Genomic DNA, 23,448 nt, shown 5'->3' with positions numbered 1-23,448 from the left:
TTTCCGAATTCAGGCACAAATATTTCCTAAAGTTTATAAAGCATTGCTCTATTTTTTTTGTAACTTGCAATAGTCCATACTTATGTAGGAGACCTAAGGCTTATTGCAGACTCAACTAAATTATAGAAAAAATAACGTTTTTATTAGGAAAAAATTATGAAAATTAAAATGTAAGATGCAACATTTTTGTATCTTTTTAATATAGATAATAGGTGGAATTAATCATGTCATGCATATCTGGTAAGAATTGCGTCTCCTTCAAATGTATAACAGTGGACTAAATGGTACCTCAATTTGAGGAAGCACTTTCGAAAAAGTGCATCAATTTCTTTGTAATTTTTTTAATAATCCTAAGCGGGTTCAAAAATATTCAAAATACCTTTAATTTGTTTAGAAAGTGTGCTGCATTACCTGATATCAACAAAAGATTTGTAAAACATACGTTATAAACAGTGCTTGAAAGAAATAGATGTTGATTTTTACATAATTTTGAGTCAGAAGAGTAGCCCATATCTTTATAAGCCTTTATACTGGTCTTTGAAATTGTTTTTGTTATTCTAGTGCAGCTCAATTAGTTGAAGTGTTATCCCTCAGTCTGTTTCTCCAAGGTGCTGTGTGAACTTCTGGAACATTATTGGGCCCTAAAAGAGTAACAGCAAGTTTAAACAACTTTTTAGATAAGGCAAGAAACAAAGTACTTGCCTCTATCTCTTGCTACCTACCCCGGTATCACACCACTTACAGGGGTCAAGAGTGAAAACATGAAATTAACTAGCAGGTGTTGACCGATACAGGTACCACCACCTGATGACCTAATGTTTTATAATCAAGCGAACATAATGCTAAACATTTTGTCTTTGAAGAGAAACACATTTACTGCTCTGACAAAATCGTTTATTTAAATACGTATAAATAGTTGGTTTCAACTCTCAGTCCACCAAAGTCATCTACATATAAACTTAAGAAAACGAAAAAGTAACGTTTCTACCTTAAAAGTCAAATATTTTTGGTTGTAATAGAGGAGTCCACAGAAAAAACGCATCTACAATGAGTGGAGTATGCTGACGAACTGTAATGACATAACGACAAGTATTTTTCGGTATTTTCAATTTTTGGTTTTTCATTTTAAAAACGGCTATTAGATACTGATTACATGTATGTCCTATTAAGTATTAAAATAACTTGCATTAAAAGTGTGTATTTTAATTATATTATCTGATCATGACTCACAAAATGTGTGGATACTGACATTCAATATGTAATTAAAATTAGCATAAGTTGCAAGAAATAAATAATCTGTAATAACTTTGTAAATAACCTGTCTAGAACTGAGATGCAATCTCTGTGCACTCAAATAAAGCAGCAACAGTTTGTCGCTATCCTACAATTTTTAGGGGTCTATGCTCCATGAGGATGTAACACAAATCAACATATTAAACAAATATTTGGTAAAACTTTATTAAATTCGTCTCAGAACAAATGTACCACATTCGCAAGTAACACATTATTCCTATAGAACTGTTAAATTATTGTATAGTACAATATATTTATACATCTGCATAAATTCTATTCGGTAGGATTACACAAAATAAATCATGTATGTACACGTATATATATAATTTTTTGACAGCGCGAGAACAGTTACTTTTCAGTTAAAATATAATCTTTGTTTAGTTCATTAGTGGATGGACTTCCAACTTGAAAGAAATAAATGCGACTTAGTGGTGCAATGCTCCAGTAACTCGAAACTATATTAAAATGATAAATGTTACGAGCATAAGAGACGAACTTGTCTGTAGGGCTGTAGCTCTCTAGCTCTCAGTACACAGAAAGCTACCCCTCCCCCCCCCCCCCCACCCGTCCTTTTCCCTCTTCCCTCTTCTTCCTTGATATGACTGTATAGCTCTCGTTTGATTACTTTTAACAATGCCTCTGCTTATTACCTCTTTATTCTCAAGATAACTTCATCCATACATTACATTTCGTAAACATGTGCCAATACAAAAGTAAAAAAAAGAAGAGAAAAAGAAAAAGAGTTTTACTACTATGAAATACTGGATGAAATAAAGTAAATTATTTTACGGTTTCTGCGTAAATTTCTTTCGCTTGAGTCATTCATATGCAGGGTGACTCAGAAGGAAAGGTACATGCTTTTATGGGTGATACTATTAGTGATTCTGAACAAAAAATTTCAAATGAAGGTACGCCCTTTTATTAACCGTATCCGACATACAGCAGTTTGAAAACCACGGGCGTTAGTCGCATGTCCTTCACCATGAGAATATAACCGAAGCTACGTAGGCCTAGTGTCTTTACTGACCGTTTCAGTGCTGTGTTATTGACGACCAACTTATCAGTCCAGTTGTTTTCGATAATCTTCTTAGTACGGTATCTTGATTTACTTCAAAATGTGTTACCAATCCTCCATTCTTGGATGATATTCCTTTGGAAAGATGACGTCATATATACTTTAAGCATGATGGAGCTCCTACACATTTCATAAGACAACTGACATCCTGGGCGTTGGATCGATCACAGATAGATAGATCGATCTTGGCCATCGAGATCTCCCGACTTACACAATTGGATCTCTTTTTGTTGTGTTAGTTTAAGAGCGAAGTATACAAGCGCAGAGTGGACTCAAAGGAGAAACTCCTCACTCGTATTTTACATTTGCATGTTTATGTAAGGGGCCGTACGGATGAGATCAAATTAGTGACACAGAAACTGTGTACAAGAGCTGCAAAAGGCATTGCAGTTGATGGTGGACTTTTCAGACATATTTTGTGACGAAATGTGCACAATTAAACAAAACATTGGATCAGAATCACAATACTTCATTGGATATCACCTGGATTTGTCCTGTTCCCCATTGTTTTTATTAGTTTCCTAGGACACTGTTAAGAGCAGGACATATGTTCAAATGATTGTTTTTGTTCAGAATCACTAATGCTATCCACCCCTACCTTTCCTCCTGACTCGCCCTGCGTATGATATCGTTGCTCCCGCCTTCATTAGGCTTCGAAACGGCAATCGAGCACTTATATTTCATGTTGGTCACTGTAACTTTATACAAAGATTCCTAACTTTATACAAATAACAAGGTAAATTCGCAATCTTGTTATTACAGTTATCATGGTATCAATAACTTTACATAGCTTCAGGATTGTTTTACAAGGGCTACATATGGCTGTAGGCCTTTTTACGAATATTCTCGAACATTTGAAGTTTGTTTCCTATTCTCATTTTCTGAAATGGGACCGTATATTGAAAGGGCCTCGATAAAATTTATGCAGGAAGCGTGAAATAATTCGCGATACACCTAGTGAACAACCACGAATACAACAGGGACCTGTCTAATGAAGGGTGATTAACAGTGGGGTACATATACGAGGAATCTGCGGTTTTACGCGGCCTACGGTTTGTGGTGCGACTAGACGTACATGCCAACGTATACGATATTATTACAAGCAGCAATGTCGATAGTTCTCTGCATTATCGATAATTCGGCAAATTCGGGATTAATATTTACGGTAAATTCCACCCAGAAACAAATTAAACTACATATAATAGTACTGTATTATGGAAAAGGCTACACTTTCCACCGCTCTGCAGGCTGCAGGATACGAAAAGTAGCAATGCTGCAAGTTACGTCACATTCCAACTGTAGCGTACGGCAAGGGTGGCGGCGTGCAGCGGTTGAGCGAGGTGACGCGTGGGACTGTTGGGGTGAGAAAGGCGCGTGGCCAGCGTAGTGATGACAAATGTTATGGAATGCGGTTGCGCCGGCAGAGCAGTGGCAAGTGCAGCGCGTCTCGTCGGCACACTTATGGCTGCTTCTTCTGCTGCGGGGGCGGGTCTTGGGGCTGATCGGTGGGGGCGGCGGGTGCAGCGGGGGCGGAGGCAGCTTTGGGGGCGGGTGTGGCGGGGGTCGGCTCGTCCTGGAACAGCGGGTTCTTCACCTCCATCTCGCCGGTCTGCAACACGGGAAACAACACCATAAGAATAAACAAGTTCCATAGAGATACGAGGGTTATCTCATAAGTCATGGTAACCATGGTATATCTTGCGATAATGCGACAACATCGGAATTCCACGACTTTCATTGAACTAATATGGCAGTGTGTGTCTGAATGACAATATAAAATAGGGTGCTAGTGCAGGAGGCCACGTCAAAAGTTGAAACGAAATGCACGCATTGGAAATTTAGTGAGCGCGAGCACAATTGGAACAAAAATGAATAAAATTCAACTATTGTCCTTGAAAACAGTCCCCCAGTGCATCCACACAGCATTGCCGTTGCCACTGACATCCATGTATGCCACTTGTCGCTGAAAGACCGTGAGGATGTCCGCCTCTTTGGAAAGCGCCTCCCACACAGTGGTTTCTTCAGTTGTTAAATGAGGTCTGGTTGTTAGGATGGCTGGGCGAGGATTTCCCAGTCCCATGGCTGTACACAATTATTGAGGACGCCTGCAGTGTGGGCTGCAGTGTTATTACGGAGTATGATTGCATTATGCAGCAGTGGCGAAAGTTTTCGTCGAAGTGTACATCGCAGCTGGTTCAGCAGAAAGGTGTGACAGTATTGGGCATTGACAAACAAATGGCTCTGAGAACTATGGGACTTAAGATCTGAGGTCATCAGTCCCCTAGAACTTAGAACTACTTAAACCTAACTAACCAATGGACATCACACACATCCATGCCCGAGGCAGGATTCGAACCTGCGACCGTAGCAGTCGCGCGGTTCCAGACGGAAGCGCCTGCAACCGCTCGGCCACAGCGGCTGTCGGACATTGAAAGCGTGACCGTTCCTACCAGGGTGACACTTCAGAATACCGTGGCTGTCATACGCCAGAATGAACCTTCCTGGGTGATGCTCTTATCACCCACAGCCGCTCGTAGTGTCGCATGAAACTAAGTAGCATTTCTGCCAGCGAGAAAGGCAATTTTCATGTACGCTCGCTGTTCCACTCTGGTTACATCCGCCTTGTAGCACGGCCAAACCCACACTGAATGTTTCAGGCGCTAATGCTGAGCCATACTCGAATGCGGTCGCTATCTGTCAATTATTTTAGGTCTGTTTGTCGCATGCTTCCGAATGTTTTTACTGTGATTACGCAGATGCCACATGATCGCACTATATACCATAGTTGGCATAACTTATGGACGAAAACTCGTATGTGCGGTAGCAAGGAACTTACGATCATAATACTTTCACGTAATACTTTCACAAACAGATTAAAATTTTCTAATAACGAGCTATTAGTCTCATGAAATAAAACTGCAAGTAAATTTCAACTACTCCTAGGTACCATCAGACTATATCAATGCACTATACTTGTCTCCATAGTAGATAATGCTGCAAAAGTGCGGCGCTGAGAGAGAGGCTAGTTAAATCTAAACCAGTACTGTCCAGAGTGCTGAGGAGCACACAGCTGGATTTATTGTTGTTTACAGGATCGCTTCTACGGAGACTTTTCTCATAATAGCGGAAAGAGCATTTTTCAAGGAAGCATGTGCTTTGTACTCAATGGGGGAATAGCAGGAGCACTAGGACACAGGAACAACATATGATGCATCTATGTATTCTTTCTTAGGTTGAAGGGAAAGACTTCAAATTAAATACATTCTACTCTTTTGGAGGGGTGATCCATTCAATTACAGGAAATGGCCCTTATCCCACGTATCTGTACGGAACAGGAAAACGACTCAACGATAAATATCGAGAAACTGGAAAGATTGACAATATATATTTGTTTTGTAAATAAAATCGCCTTTTCTTGCTGCACTGTGTTTATTTTCGCACACGTGTTTCGCCTTTTTTCACTTTAAGACATCATTAGTGGGATAGTCGCACTACCGCTCTATTTACGCAACATGAGCATGTTTTTTGTATTTCGACATTTTTCATCCCACTTTTCATTCTGTTTGCACTTGTTGTTTTGATGCATTATCAGTCTTCTGTCACTAGTTTACAAAACACTAATATAGACGTAACTACTTTGAGTTCACTGTGTTACACACAGTGTCTGTAACACAGCGAACTGAGAGTAGTTATGTCTATGTCTACACAAGTGACAATGCATCAAAACATCAAATACAAACAAAATGAAAAATGGGAAGAAAAATGGGAAGAACCATCCCACTGATGATCCCTTAAAGTGAAAAAAGATGAAACACTTCTAAGAAAATAAAACACAATGCAGCAAGAGAAGACGTTTTTATTTAGAAAACAAATATTTCTGTGCTTACTGCAGAGGATGGTCAAGCAAAAAGCTCGACTGACAATATTTTTCAGGAACGTATTCGTTTTAGAGACGTCAAATCCGAAAGAAGTGAAATAGTGGATGAAACAGTACACAAGATCATAAGGTACGAATTGAAGTGATACAAGTTAAACGAAATAGCTGAAGACAGATTCAAGGTCGGCATTTCAGTCTTATCTTTAAATAAAAAAGAAGAGTAACACTGAGTCGCTGTAAAGAATTGATTATAGGTATAAAGGTATAAATGAAAATGAAGGTCGTGACAGAGACATGCTTTAAATGGCATGACCTGGAGTGATAAGCATGTTGGAGGTGGGGGGGGAGAAGGGTGCGAGTAGTTATTGCAGCTTGTGTGGGTCCTGGGGCGCCGCCCACTGAATGTTGCATTATAAAAGAAATCTAGACACTCCCCGTTGTTGCAGCGTATATCCTTAGCGGATAGGGACGTAGTGGCAGATCAGTGGGAACTCTAAGGGAAATATGGAAGTCATCAGAGTTAAACTATTCAGCCTATTCAAAATATTCCGGATTGCAGAACAATTATGCTAGTAACAAAGACTGAAACCTGGTGGTATTTATTGTTCAACAAAATTCGGTTAAAGAAGGTACAATACCCTAATTACTATAAGTACACAGTTAGTATGCAGAAAAATTTAGTTAGTAGGTAGTGTTATCTAACTAATGAATTAGCAGGAAATTATCTTTTCCAAAGGGCTACCAAATGAAATGATAGAGTAATAGTTAATATACATAATGAAAAACTGAAGGGTTGATTTATTTCTAATTAGCATGTCTGTATATATGCACGTTATAAATAAATACATAAAGGTCTGAAACGAAAAGCATACAACACACTTCTCACAGTAGAGCGTTCACCCACTTTGAACTAGAAATTTAGCATTTTCTGTACATCGACAACATTTATTTTGGAGAATCGGAGTGTTTTTAGTAACAAGCATCGACCTAATACTGATCGAATGCATACAATAAAATTTTGTACCTGAGAGCAGTGGACTCACAAGAAGTTTACGACTTAAGATCTCACTCGAATTTTTTCAGGTATGTAGGTTAAAGGTTAACAAACGATAATAGAAGTAAAAGATCAGTAGGGCATACTTTGTTATTCAGAAAATAACATAATAAATGTAAAGTCAAATGGTACGATGGTTTCGAAAATATCATTTTTATATTCTTCACTCATTCTAGTCCAACTTCACAGCAACAACAACGGACTGATTCAGACAAAATTTAAATTTATATAAATCATTAGTGTGGTTGTTTCTGTGCACCTAATGTTAATATAAGCTTGCAATGTTTCTCGTATACCTTTTTCTTTATTTATGTATATCTTTACAACTGCCACTTTAACGTTTCGATGGTTACCTAACCTACTCTACAAACAGTTTTCCTGCGACATCGTTTTGATTTAGTCCTGCGGCCTTGCCGCAGTTGTAACACCGGTTCCCGTCAGATCACCGAACTTAAATGCTGTGGGGCTGAGATAGCACTTGTATGGGTGACCATCCGATCTGCCGAGCGCTGTTGGCAAGCGAGGTGCACTCAGCCCTTGTGAGGAAAACTCAGGAGCTATTTGATTGAGAAGTAGCTGTTCCGGTCTCGTAAACTGACATACGGTCGAGAGAGCGGTGTGCTGACCGCATGCCCCTCCATATCCTACCCAGCGAGGTGGCGCAGTGGCTAGCACACTGGACTCGCATTCTGGAGGACGACGGTTCAATCCCGCGTCCGGCCATCCTGATTTAGGTTTTCCGTGATTTCCCTAAATCGCTCCAGGCAAATGCCGGGATGGTTCCTTTGAAAGGAGACCTCGCAGTTTGGTCTCTTTCCCCAAACAACCCAACCTCCATATCCGCATCCAGTGACGCCTGTGAGCTGAGGATGACACGGCGGCCGGTCGTGGCCGTTGGGCCCCCATGGCCTGTTCGGGTGGAAATTTTTTTATCGTTTCTTCTCCCAGATCACAGAGAAAGAGCCATAGGTTTTCGTTCTGTTCTGTCGTGTTTAACTGATTTTTACTATTATCTCTGTCGCCTGTCAGTATTAGTCACTACGCAGCGATTATGACTACAACTACATTTACTACTAGTAAAATAAGAACTGCTAAGGGATGCTTCAAAAAGATTCATCCGATCTCACAATATTATATCCAGACAAGTTCGCAGAAATATGCATGAGTTTGAGTATTGAATCTTTCTCTGGCGTACATCTGAAATATTTTTCATCCTTGTACCAATATTTCGGCTGAAAACCTATCAGCCGTTCTCAAGGTGAGTCGCTTCCACGCTCGAGAAACGACAGAATACTCGATATGGTGGTGGGGGCACGTTGAACATTAGCGAAATGTAAAAAAAGAACATTGATTCTACATGTAATGTAATAAGTACTCCAAGGTTGGATGTGAATGCTTGTAAAACATATCCTTATAAAATTGGATGCTTCTCGCGAAAATAAAATTTCGAATCGCTATGCGCAAGTTAAAATTACTTCCAGGTTTCTATCTCCGTTCAAGTAGAAATTATTGTCTTGTCAAAAGTAACGAATCTTTCTTAAACAATTAGTAATGCAACTCTACTAAGACTATTTCTGTACGCCTACTGCGATTAACTTTGATGTCTGACTCTCTGACCCTAAGAGCACAGTTAATTAGGACACTGTCTTATATCAGTACTCTCATTTTTTCTTCAGTGTTGTCCGAGAAAGACATACGTTACTATTATTAAACTGAATATAATTAATCCGGTTTCTCTGTCTATTTTGTACAAAATCTGCCACGCTGTTGTGTTCAGAAAAGTCTTGCTGCCTCCAAACCGCACGGTGACGGGCCAGAGTGCGTCGCTTGCCTCGACTCTTGCGTACCCTGCGCTTTCACTGTTCCGTCACCGCGCCAGCCGGCTGCACAGCTACCGGGCTTGTTTGCGGTTCCCTGGGCTCATCTGCTGGCCTTTACTATCGTGTAGAACGTACACAGCGAAACCGCTAACTCATTGCTGTCCAGTCACCCAGAACACGAACTTCTGCGAGTAACAAATTGCTTAACCTCAGCACGCAGCGCCGGCTCATACTAACGAGAGGATATGCCGTCGAATTGTTAAGTGACAATTACTGGAATCTCAAACGGATGAGCGGCGCTGTCCCGTCACCAGAGCACAGCACGCCTAGTGAGCTTGTGTTCATGGGAGCGTCCAGCTGCGCATTTACCACAAAGCCTCTTGTGCTGCGCTCGTTGTCGCCGGCGTCAATTTACTTGCTCTTTCGTCACGTTTCAAATAGAAGGGGGAGGGGGCGATTTTTAGTCAAAATGTGGAAAGAGGAATGAAGACTAAAGCTTAAGGGTACATCGACGACGATATCAATGTGGATAAAGATACGTAAGGGCGCTGGACAAAAATTTAATCAGCCCCCGGAGAAATCGAGCTAATGCCGTGCAAAATCACTTCTACCGTTCATAATGGCCTCAATTTACCGAGGAAGGGAGTCCACAAGTTTGTTCACGTATACCATATCCTGTTGAAGACATACCCTGATGATTATTTCCTACAGAGCTACCAAACTGCAGCGATTGTGGTTGAAACGCTTCACCCAATGTTCCATATAGTGTAAGGTACACTACTAGCCAATAAAATTGCTACACCAAGAAGAAATGCAGATGATAAACGGGTATTCATTGGACAAATGTATTATACTAGAACTGACATGTGATTACATTTTCACGCAATTTGGGTGCATAGATCCTGAAAAACGAGTACCCAGAACAACCACCTCTGGCCGTAATAACGGCCTTGATGCGCCTGGGCATTGCGTCAAACAGAGCTTGGATGGCATGTACAGCTACAGCTGCCCATGCAGCTTCAACATGATAGCACAGTCCATCAAGACTAGTGACTGGCGTATTGTGACGAGCCATTTGCTCGGCCAACATTGACCAGACGTTTTCAATTGGTGAGAGATCTGGAGAATGTGCTGACCAGGGCAGCAGTCGAAAGCCCGTACGGGATCTGCAACATGCGGTCGTGTATTATCCTGCTGAAATGTAGGGTTTCGCAGGGATCGAATGAAGGGTAGAGCCACGGGTCGTAACACATCTGAAATGTAATGTCCACTGTTCAAAGTGCCGTCAATGCGAACAAGAGCTGACCGAGACGTGTAACCAATGGCACCCTATACCATCACGCCGGGTGATACGCCAGTATGGCGATGACGAATACACGCTTCCAATGTGCGTTCACCGCGATGTCACCAAACACGGATGCGACCATCATGATGCTGTAAAGAGAACTTGGATTCATCCGAAAAAATGACGTTTTGCCATTCGTGCACCCAGGTTCGTCGTTGAGTACACCATCGCAGGCGCTCCTGTCTGTGATACAGCGTCAAGGGTAACCGCAGCCACGGTCTCCGAGCTGATAGTCCATGCTGCTGCAAACGTCGTCGAACTGTTCGTGCAGATAGTTGTTGTCTTGCTAACGTCCCCAACTGTTGACTCAGGGATCGAGACATGGCTGCACGATCCGTTACAGCCATGCGGATAAGATGCCTGTCATCTCGACTGCTAGTGATACGAGGCCGTTGGGATCCAGCACGGCGTTCCGTATTACCCTCGTGAACCCACCGATTCCATATTCTGCTAACAGTTATTGGATCTCGACCATCGCGAGCAGCAATGTCGCGATACGATAAACCTCAATCGTGATAGGCTACAATCCGACCTTTATCAAAGTCGGAAACATGATGGAACGCATTTATCCTGCTTACACGAAGCATCACAACAACGTTTCACCAGGCAAAGGCGGTCAACTGCTGTTTGTGTATGAGAAATCGCTTGGAAACTGTCCTCATGTCAGCACGTTGTAGGTGTCGCCACCGGCGCCAACCTTGTGTGAATGTTCTGAGAAGCTAATCATTTGCATATCACAGAATCTTCTTCCTGTCGGTTAAATTTCGCGTCTGTAGCGCGTCATCTTCGTGATGTAGCAATTTTAATGGCCTGTAGTGTATTTTCTATGGAATTACGATTGGATGATTTAGCCAACCATTCGAGGTGCGACATGTGTTCTCCAAATCAGGAACGTAATCGTGCAGCCTTCTGATCACACCTGTTGTCATCGAGCAAGACGTTAAAGTCCACCACACACTGATCATCAAGGAGTAGCAGAAGAGCAACGCTTGGCCATCGAGAATGTTGATATAAACATCGTGATTTATGTTCACAGAAACCTGAAAACACCCTCGAAACATCAGAGAACCGCTTCTTGCATGGACTGCACCTTCACACACTGTGGGTTAAACTCCTCAATTCGGGTCGGTGCATTCATTCGTTACATCACTCAAAAAGAGGCGCAATCGTGACTCTTCGGACCATACTACACGGGTCCACTCAGTTATCGTCTATTCCTGTGAACAATGGTATTTTGCTATGTACCTGACTCCAGACATCAAGTGCATGCATTTGGCTTTGCAGTGTCTGCTCAGACACTGGCTGGTTACGACCTACAATCACTGACAACAGGAATTCCTGTCGGATTTGGAACTGAGTGTCCTTCACAAGGTATGACACTCATCTGCGGGCCTCGTCGGTTTGGACCTTCTAACGATCACTGTTATTATTCCGAGTTACAAGGCTGCGAATGGTACCCCATTCATTGTAGGTATTTCGGACAATCTGGGTTAATTCATCAACAAATGTCTTAGTCATGGGCACGTACTAACACGATAGCTTCATCCTCAAATTCTGTCACGTGTCTACGTCGAACCATCTTACTGTGCTGAATCTATACAACTGGGTGTCACGTACAGATGGCTACAGTGCCTTGATTTTTCCACCTTGGAGGTTCACATGACTGCCTGGTACCACTGCCACTATCTACAGTGCTCCATAGCGACCAGTCTGATCTTCTTAAGGTGTATAATAGTTTGTCCTGTATGCTTACTTTCAGGTTTTGTGCAAACTTTCAGGTCTGGTCCGAACGGACAGACGATAGGCAATGACAAAGGAGAGCTGTGTTGGCGCCTCGTCCGTGTAATGTACGAACTAATTTCGAACATTGGCAGGCATGTCGCCCCTATCGGAATCCTGTTGCACTTGTTGCGATAACGCGATATATTTTGGTGTGTGTAATGACGCTACAAGTTTTGTTAAATACTCTCAATACCTCCACAGCGAACAACAGCCACGGTAAGACACTGGCCCTTATGCAAGGAATTATTCGGCTTAGTGTTGATTGATGGAGTTATTGGATGTCCCCCTGAGACATTCTGTCCAATTGGTGCAGTAGATCGTCATAATTCCGATCCGGCTGGAGGGCCCTCCCCATAATTCACCAATTTTCTCAGTTGGGAGTGGACTTAGAGAAAGCTTTTGACAACGTTAACTGGAATACCCTCTTTCAAATTCTGAAGGTGGCAGGGGTAAAATACAAGGAGCGAAAGGCTATTTACAATTTGTACAGAAACCAGATGGCAGTTATAAGAGTCGAGGGGCATGAAAGGGAAGCAGTGGTTGGGAAAGGAGTGAGACAGGGTTGTAGCCTCTCCCCGATGTTATTCAATCTGTATATTGAGCAAGCAGTAAAGGAAACAAAAGAAAAATTCGGATTAGGTATTAATTCATGGAGAAGAAGTAAAAACTTTGAGGTTCGCCGATGACATTGTAATTCTGTCAGAGACAGCAAAGGACTTGGAAGAGCAGTTGAACGGAATGGACAGTGTCTTGAAAGGAGGATATAAGATGAACATCAACAAAAGCAAAACGAGGATAATGGAATGTAGTCAAATTAAATCGGGTGATGCTGAGGGGATTAGATTAGGAAATGAGACACTTAAAGTAGTAAAGGAGTTTTGCTATTTGGGGGACAAAATAACTGATGATGGTCGAAGTAGAGAGGATATAAAATGTAGACTGACAATGGCAAGGAAATCATTTCTGAAGAAGAGAAATTTGTTAACATCTAGTATAGATTTAAGTGTCAGGAAGTCGTTTCTGAAAGTATTTGTATGGAGTGTAGCCATGTATGGAAGTGAAACATGGACGATAACCAGATTGGACAAGAAGAGAATAGAAGCTTTCGAAATGTGGTGCTACAGAAGAATGCTGAAGATAAGGTGGGTAGATCACGTAACTAATGAGGAGGTATTGAATAGGATTGGGGAGAAGAGAAGTTTGTGGCAACTTGACTAGAAGAAGGGATCGGTTGGTAGGACATGTTTTGAGGCATCAAGGGATCACAAATTTAGCGTTGGAGGGCAGCGTGGAGGGTAAAAATCGTAGAGGGAGACCAAGAGATCAATACACTAAGCAGATTCAGAAGGATGTAGGTTGCAGCAGGTACTGGGAGATGAAGAAGCTTGCACAGGATAGAGTAGCATGGAGAGCTGCATCCAACCAGTCTCAGGACTGAAGACCACAACAACAACAACTGTATTCAAACATTATGAATCACCTCGAAGGGAACGATCTATTGATACGTAATCAGCATGGTTTCAGAAAACATCGTTCTTGTGCAACGCAGCTAGCTCTTTATTCGCACGAAGTAATGGCCGTTATCGACAGGGGATCTCAAGTTGATTCCGTATTTCTGGATTTCCGGAAAGCTTTTGACACCGTTCCTCACAAGCGACTTCTAATCAAGTTGCGGGCCTATGGGGTATCGTCTCAGTTGTGCGATTGGATTCGTGATTTCCTGTCAGGAAGGTCGCAGTTCGTAGTAATAGACAGCAAATCATCGAGTAAAACTGAAGTTATATCAGGTGTTCCCCAGGGAAGCGTCCTAGGAGCTCTGCTGTTCCTGATCTCTATAAATGACCTGGGTGACAACCTGAGCAGTTCTCTTAGGTTGTTCGCAGATGATGCTGTAATTTACCGTCTAGTAAGGTCATCCGAAGACCAGTATCAGTTGCAAAGCGATTTAGAAAATATTGCTGTATGGTGTGGCAGGTAGCAGTTGACGCTAAATAACGAAAAGTGTGAGGTGATCCACATGAGTTCCAAAATAATTCCGTGGGAATTCGATTACTCGATAAATAGTACAATTCTCAAGGCTGTCAATTCAACTAAGTACCTGGGTGTTAAAATTACGAACAACTTCAGTTGGAAAGACCACATAGATAATATTGTGGGGAAGGCGAGCCAAAGGTTGCGTTTCATTGGCAGGACACTTAGAAGATGCAAGTCCACTAAAGAGACAGCTCACACTACACTCGTTCGTCCTCTGTTAGAATATTGCTGCGCGTTCTGGGATCCTTACCAGGTGGGATTGACGGAGGACATCGAAAGGGGGCAAAAAAGGGCAGCTCGTTTTGTATTATCACGTAATAGGGGAGAGAGTGTGGCAGATATGATTCGCGAGTTGGGATGGAAGTCATTAAAGCAAAGACGTTTTTCGTCGCGGCGAGATCTATTTACGAAATTTCAGTCACCAACTTTCTCTTCCGAATGCGAAAATATTTTGTTGAGCCCAACCTACATAGGTAGGAATGATCATCAAAATAAAATAAGAGAAATCAGAGCTCGAACAGAAAGGTTTAGGTGTTAGTTTTTCCCGCGCGCTGTTCGGGAGTGGAATGGTAGAGCGATAGTATGATTGTGGTTCGATGAACCCTCTGCCAAGCACTTAAATGTGAATTGCAGAGTAATCATGTAGATGTAGATGTAGAGGCGCCTCAGAAGACAGTGGGATAACAACCTGACTGCTGTCCGCCATACTGGCCGCCAACCAGGAGTGATGGGCTGGGGAGCCATGTCATTTGATAGCGTGTCCCCTTCAGTTGTCATTTGCGGAACTCTTACAGCACTGCGGTAGGTCGACGATATTTTATGCCCCGGTTTGTTGTCCATCATCGCAAGCCATTTTGGGCTTACATTACAGCAAGATGACGCCCGCCCGCACGCGGCGAGAGTTTCTAATGCTTGTGTTCGTGCTTGTCAAACCCTACCTTGCCCAGTAAGGTCGCTGGATCTCTCACCAGTTGAGAATGTTTGAAGCACTATGGGCAGGGCCCTCCAACCAGCTCGGGCTTTCGAAGCTCTAACGCTTCAATTGGACAGAATTTAGCATGATATCCCTAGGGAGAACATCCAACAAATGCGTCGAACAATACCAAGCCGAATAATTGCTTACGTAAGGGTCATAGACGGGTCAACTCATTATCAACCCGCTCAATTTGTGAAGCTATTTCTCTTGAATAAATCATCCAATTGTTCTTAATTTGTAATCATTTTTATGTCTGTACATATACACTACTGGCCATTAAAATTGCTACACCACGAAGATGACGTGCTACAGACGTGAAATATAACCGACAGGTAGAAGATGCTGTGATATGCAAATGATTAACTTTTCAGAGCATTCACACAAGGTTGGCGCCGGTGGAGACACCTACAATGTGCTGACACGAGGAAAGTTTCCAACCGATTTCTCATACACAAACAGCAGTTGACCGGTGTTGCCTGGTGAAACGTTGTTGTGATGCCTCTTGTAAGCAGGAGAAATGTGTACCATCACGTTTCCGACTTTGATAAAGGTCGGATTGAAGCCTATCGCGATTGCGGTGTATCGTATCGCGACATTGCTGCTCGCGTTGGTCGAGTTCCAATAACTGTTAGCAGAATATGGAATCGGTGGGTTCACGAGGGTAATACGGAACGCCGTGCTGGATCCCAACGGCCTCGTATCACTAGCAGTCGAGATGACAGGCATCTTATCCGCATGGCTGTAACGGATCGTGCAGCCACGTCTCGATCCCTGAGTCAACAGATGCGGATGTTTGCAAGACAACAACCATCTGCACGAACAGTTCGACAATGTTTGCAGCAGCATGGACTATCAGCTCGGAGAACATGGCTGCGGTTACCCTTGACGCTGCATCACAGACAGGAGCGCCTGCGATGGTGTACTCAACGACGAACCTGGGTGCACGAATGGCAAAACGTCATTTTTTCGGATGAATCCCGGTTCTGTTTACAGCATCATGATGGTCGCATCCGTGTTTGGCGACATCGCGGTGAACGCACTTTGGAAGCGTGTATTCGTCATCGCCATACTGGCGTATCACCCGGCGTGATGGTATGGGGTGCCATTGGTTACACGTCTCGGTCACCTCTTGTTCGCATGACGGATCTTTGAAAAGTTACCGTTACATTTCTGGTGTGTTACGACCCGTGACTCTATCCTTCATTCGATCCCTGCGAAACCCTACATTTCAGCAGGACCGCATTTTGCAGGACCTTTACGGGCCTTTCTGGATACGGAAAATGTTCGGCTGCTGCCCTGGCCAACACATTCTCCAGATCTCTCACATTCTCCAGATCTCTCACCAACTGAAAACGTCTGGTCAACGACGGCAGAGCAGCTGGCTCGTCACAATACGCCAGTCACTACTCTTGATGAACTGTGGTAACTTGTTGAAGCTGCATCGGCAGCTGTACCTGTACACGCCATCCAAGCTCTGTTTGAGTCAATGCCCAGGCGTATCAAGGCCGCTATTACGGCCAGAGGTGGTTGTTCTGGGTACTGATTTCTCAGGATCTGTGCACCCAAATTGCGTGAAAATGTAATCACATATCAGTTCTAGTATAATATATTTGTCCAATGAATACGCGTTTATCGTCTGCTTTTCTTCGGAGTGTAGCAATTTTAATGGCCAGTAGTATACATCAAATCTACCGATTTTCGTCCCATTCAGCTAATCCCTCGAGTAGGGCAGTTTTTTTTGTATCAGAGGGTAGTTGTTATTGTCCGACATGCTACATATTTTTGTGAATTACAAGCCATCCAATGAGCCACTTGGTCAACGTGACACTCAGCCCGAAGGTGCCAAAGCGGTAGAGAGGGGCACACGTGCGTTTGCTACAGCCAGCTATGACTGATAACACAGCGATTGCCGACAGCTTATGACGCGTTGCCTGGTTACGGACCACGCCCATACTGCCTCGACCCTACACCACGTCCTGCGTTGACCAACGAGGTCGTCGCAGAGTCCCAGATTTACGTGAACATATTGTTTGTCACCATGAGATCACCTGCCTAGACAAATACGTTAAGTTTCCTCCCTGTAACTTATTTACTTCGCGAGACAGCTTCATAACATTCAAATGCGTCATATTTCGTCACTCTATTGCGTATCCTGAGGCGAAATCATTGTCTACATAATTTTGTATCTAACTGATGCAATATTAATGCGTGTTTTATATGACAATCTTAAGTTAGTAGAAGCTAATTTTAACTAGCAGTTTTATGTGATTTTCCTGGCATAATTCAAACCAGAAGGTCGTTTGCCCTTCGTTCACGAGTGTGTCTGCTGTTGTGGCTGGATTTGCTCCGTCTCCTGACGCTAGGACCTGTTTCTTGCATTCGTGCAGCCGTTTCCCCATTTTCCGCAACTTAAACATGTAGGTAATCATTCTCTCAACAGAGAGGATTTCATAGTCAAAAGCACTAACATTTGTCGTTTTAAATATATTCATTTTTCTGGACTAAGAATTAATTGCGAGGTTAGGCACGGTGCCCCAGATACGCCATCTCTACTGACACGCTGAAGGTATTCATCATTTGTCACCTTGTCGAAGGGTCTAAGTATTCCACAGCACATCATCAACTGAAGAGGTTGTATTTTGTTGACGGTGTTTACTTCAGATGTCCAGTCCTCTACATTTTGTCCTTAACTACAGGGAAAAACATACAAGCACTACATTTAGTCAACATGGAAAAGAGAGTGTTGTACGTAGAGGATAGTTTATCTAGGAACACATGATACTTGCTAGTCAGTGTTTCAATGTAATGACTGATTTCAGAATCACATGAAAGAATCCGCACTAGAGACCACCACAAGTATTTCAGGCCTTTTTGACTGTTTCTGTTGTCTTCACACATGAGATTGTATTTCGTGCAGCGTTTTTAAAGATTACGAGTTCCACATATTTTAGTGCTGTGCAACATGTTAAAGCTATTTGCAGGATACTGTTAATTCTTCAGTTACAGAGTTTTATGGTGAGAAAAATCTTGTAGATTTTTAAAACTAGTTTCATAACATGTTAACAGTTAAGCCACACTTCGTGGCATGTGAACCATCTTCTGCTTGAAATCTAAGTCTTTTTGCAATGGAACACGTGACATTCGCAAATGAAATTTCTGTCTTAACAATTTTCCCTGTTTAAAAAACAGAAATTTGTTTAAGTTGTCAATAGTTTCTATTACAAAAAGATTTGAATTTGTAACTGGATACTGGTAATGCTGCTTCTTTTGATTTGACTTACTGAGTAATGGTATGTTAAAAGAGTAATAATGTAAAACAGAGACTGTTAAATACAGTGTGCAGTTGTAAAGCATCGACTGCACACCGAACAGCGCAGCGCCGCCAAACGGCATCAAGAAGGCGCTGACGCACGCGCCAATTGAAAGTCCGGGTAGCGCCACACTTCCAGGAAGAGAGTTCAGCGATCCCTCTGAACGGTGACTCAACCAGCCGCTCATAGCTGATCGGGTCTAGTTGGGTCACAGACTTCGAGAACATCAGTACTAAGTAATAGGAAGACGATACTTGGCCTGCGGTCTGCGAGTAGTAATAGTGGGTAAAGTAACTGCGCGTATGGGGCACGGGAAGCACATCAAGCCATTCTTAATGAGAAGTTACGTTTCTTTCTGTTTTAGAAATAAAGAGTTCTATTAATTTGCAAGTGTATGTACAGATCATTTTGTATTCCTGTCACCGCCCATCGCGACCTCTCTCCTTCCTTGTTTGTGTCGGTGCTGACTCACACAGTACCTGGAAATACGGAAGCGTCCGATCCCACCCGTCTGCTTTGACCCATGACGTCACAAATATGGCGGAAACGACCATAAACTACGATTCCAATATGGCGCATATAAAGTCGTTACGTACACATTAGGAGGACGAAAATAAATCGAAAAACAAACACACACACGTTTCACTAAAAGCCTAATGACACTAACGGGACAAGCGCGGGAAATAGGGGGTTTTTGGGTGGGGACAAATTAAATATAAACAAATTTAGACACCCACCCTCATAGAAAACCACGCAAAACTACGACAAAAAACCGACATCACTTAACCCCCCAAATACCACTAAAAACAATATCATCTGGAATTGGACACTTCCCTTGACCTATATAGCTCAACAGCAGCTCCTGATCCCATAAAATAGGACCTAACACTTCCCTTGACCTACATAGCTCAAAAACATCTCCCGATACCAACATTCACAGCCACTCATTGGGATCGAACACTTCCCTTGACCTGTTATCCTTACGACATCTCCACATACAGCCGTCACTGGTCCGAGACGACGGAACTTTTTTTTAAGTAAGCCTCATTTCTTCACGATATACTGAACACTTCACGACTTCATCCAAAAATCCGAATAGTCGAAGAAATTTTATTAGAGACAACGCACTGTCCCCCATCATAGCCGACAACCGAAAACTGTTGACCCTGTCATACCTACCAAAGGCATAAGAAAAGCAATTTACCAAAATTCACACACGACGCCACACTCGCAAACTAAACCAAAAACATCACCTAACACACCACCAGAGAGCACCACCGATCGCATCAAAACGAAACGTACAAACACGCCACTCTCACAAACTAAATTCCGCGTCCTCGTGACGTCACACACCACAACAGCCTTACGTCACGGGTCAAAGCCGACTTGTGGGATCGAACGCTTCGGTCGACCCCAGTACCTGACACAACATACAGTATCCCAAAATTTTCTCGTTGCAACACTTTTAAATTTGAACGCAATATTTGTTCGTAGGTACATGATCTTGGAACAGTTTTTCACATATGGAAGAACTTTACTTGTCGGCAGCAATTTTTGTAATTTCAGAAAAGGTCTGTAGCGTACATAAAGTGAATACTATCATTTCAGAGTGGAATAAGAAAATATATAAAACTCCTATTACAAGACTGACTAGAGACGAAGACGTGACAAGTTTTCCAACGTATAACAGTGTTGTTGTCAGTCATACGACCACACCGCCGCCTGAGAGATCGATCTGCCGGATGCGATTCTCTCGATAATCGGAACAGAAGAACGGCTGTGTTAGCCAATGAGTACACAGCCAGTCGCAGTACTTATGCTCGCCGCGAGGCCACTTCATGTGTAGCAGGAGTGTAGTGCAGTTGTGCGAGTCTACAGTTCGTAACCGCGCTCAGTGGTCAGATAGCGCCGACGTTAGTCATCGTCTGCAGCTCAGCCATTGCTGCCATCAAGTCTTTGTAGCCCAGTTCCAAGTTAGTCTTCAAATTCACCGGATTCGACATTCAAGATTACGAGAGATTAATTCGTCACTGCAAGATTTGTGAATTGTAAATGATGTCATTCTATAGGCGCTCTGTGTAGTCGCGTCTTCTATAATTGTCAACCAACTGATCATAGACTACATCAAAGTTAAGTAATAAATACTTTCTTATTTTGTACTCCTGCTAATTAATTGTGTTTTCCTGTTGTAGCTACCAAGCAGCCTTGGCATAGTAGGACCCACGTTTCCACCTCTTATTTACCACCCTATGTTGATGGACTCGATTATGGTGGAAGATCGAGAGCCATCAATACCATTCTCCCCTACATCTCCATCTAAGCTACGCAATCCACCGTATTCTGTTCAGCAGAGAATATTTCTGCCACTGCCATTTTCCTCATTTCTTATGGTGCGCGGTAAGAACTGTTGTTGGTAAGAATCATTATGAGCTCGAAAATCACTAATGTTACATTCTTAATATTTTCGCAAAATATACGTAGGAGGTAGCAATACAAGTTGGATCGCCTAAAACATGCACCGCAAATTGTGCGAAAATGGAAGGTGCTATTGATGTGCGGTTTTCATAGAATGGATTGATAGTCCGGGGCTTGTATTGTTACCTACTAAACAGATTGTAATATATTTAGAAAGTGTAATTTTTGTGTAAACATACACTTTTTTAAATGAAGCAATGCATATTAACATTAACAAACTAAAAGTGGGTTAAACAGAATGTCAGTAGTGTTTGTTGAAGGATTCTAGTGCGAGTTATTTACGACATATCGTATTTTCGAAAGTCCCCACACCGACACTTGTACAATACCTGTGGCAGTACACACTAAAGAACAACAAAAGTGCAAGCACTAGTTACGTGGATTTTCATCAGTAACGAGACAATTGACCATCACAGGTTGTGCTCAGAATGACCATCTGCAGTGACGATACACGCTTCCAGTCTGAAAGGGAACGTCTGCTGCACACATGCTAGTATTTCAGTGGAGATGTCCGAGCAGGCTGCAGTAATACGTCGTTGCATATCATCTGATGTACTTGGTATGTCCTTGTATACAGCGTCTTCAGCTATCCCCATAGAAAAATTCTACAGGTGTCAAATCCGGGCAACGGGCCGTTCAAGGCACAGATCCTCTGCGTCCAATCCAACGATATGGAAACAATACGGGAAGACATGCTGTATTACCTCCTGTACTATGAGCTGAACAGCCATCATGTTGGTACCACAGGTTCCTCCTAGTCTTTAGAGGAAGGTCTTCTAGCATCTGTGGAAGGTGGTTGCGATACTTGTGCGCGGTTAATGTTTCGTTGATGAGAAACTGGCCTATGAGCTGATGGTTCACTATCCCGCACCACACGCTTACACTCCATGGACGTTGGTGATTCACCGGACGAAGCCAACGGGCATTGTCAAGTGACCAACAGTGCATGTTTCGGCGGCTCACCTGGCCATTATAGGTAAATGTGATTTCATTACTAAACAAGATACATTACATATCTGGAGTACTCTCTCTTAATGACCAAGTACAGAAGTTAACACGATTCTCATAGTTGTTTCCATGCAGCTCTTGATGGAGAGAGATGTGACAGGGATGGAACCTATGTAGATAGTGTCAGAAGTTCCATGCGGCTTTTCCCGGATGATGCTGTAGTATACAGAGAAGTTGCTGCATTAGAAAATTGCAGCGAAATGCAGGAAGATCTGCAGCGGATAGGTTCAAAAATGGCTCTGAGCACTATGGGACTTAACAGCTGTGGTCATCAGTCCCCTAGAACTTAGAACTACTTAAACCTAACTAACCTAATGATATCACACACATCCATGCCCGAGGCAGGATTCGAACCTGGGACCGCGCAGCGGATAGGCACTTGGTGCAGGGAGTGGCAACTGACCCTTAACATAGACAAATGTAATGTATTGCGAATACATAGAAAGAAGGATCCTTTATTGTATGATTATATGATAGCGGAACAAACACTGATAGCAGTTACTTCTGTAAAATATCTGGGAGTATGCGTGCGGAACGATTTGGAGTGGAATGATCATATAAAATCAATTGTTGGTAAGGCGGGTGCCAGGTTGAGATTCATTGGGAGAGTCCTTAGAAAATGTAGTCCATCAACAAAGGAGGTGGCTTACAAAACACTCGTTCGATCTATACTTGAGTATTGCTCATCAGTGTGGGATCCGTACCAGGTCGGGTTGACAGAGGAGATAGAGAAGATCCAAAGAAGAGCGGCGCATTTCGTCACAGCGTTATTTGGTAAGCGCTACGGAGATGTTTAGCAAACTCAAGTGGCAGACTCTGCAAGAGAGGCGCTCAACATCGCGGTGTAGCTTGCTGTCCACGTTTCGAGAGGGTGCGGTTCTGGATGAGGTATCGAATATATTGCTTCCCCCTACTTATACCTCCCGAGCAGATCACGAATGTAAAATTAGAGAGATTCGAGCGCGCACGGAGGCTTTCCGGCAGTCGTTCTTCCCGCGAACCATACGCGACTGGAACAGGAAAGGGAGGTAATGACAGTGGCACGTAAAGTGCCCTCCGCCACACACCGTTGGGTGGCTTGCGGAGTATAATTGTAGATGTAGATGTAGATGACGATGGAGAATGCGCAGGACATTTGGCTGACTCATGTCGCTTCCTCGTGCGTTTGCGCTGATGCTAACGTGAGGGTCAACTGCAACAGCAGCAAGAACATTAATTTCCTCCTCTTCTGTCGTCAGTTGTTTGCTTCTGCTACGTCCTCTAGGTGTTACACCACCACTTTCGCGTAACTGGTTGAATAAGTTGATAAACAATTGCCGAGATGGTTGACGTCTGTTGGAATATCTTGCCGCATGCACCGTACAAGAAAGAACTGCATTTTTCCTACACTATACACAC

General features: G+C 42.9%; 1 protein-coding gene across 2 annotated transcripts in view; it reads right to left on the bottom strand.

Annotated features, from left to right (window-relative positions):
- Positions 1-2,274: 2,274 nt before the first annotated feature.
- The window catches only part of LOC126259652 (neural proliferation differentiation and control protein 1), a 1,177,794-nt gene continuing 1,156,620 nt past the window's right edge, over positions 2,275-23,448 (bottom strand). For both annotated transcript variants that reach the window (XM_049956584.1, XM_049956583.1), the window contains exon 8: positions 2,275-3,977. In XM_049956584.1, the coding sequence (XP_049812541.1) occupies positions 3,828-3,977 (150 nt within the window). In that variant the 3' untranslated portion in view covers positions 2,275-3,827. The remainder of the gene's footprint in view (positions 3,978-23,448) is intronic.

The sequence above is a fragment of the Schistocerca nitens genome, chromosome 5 (assembly GCF_023898315.1).
Source record: "Schistocerca nitens isolate TAMUIC-IGC-003100 chromosome 5, iqSchNite1.1, whole genome shotgun sequence".
NCBI lineage: Eukaryota > Metazoa > Arthropoda > Insecta > Orthoptera > Acrididae > Schistocerca > Schistocerca nitens.
This window is presented reverse-complemented; position numbering and strand designations above follow the sequence as displayed.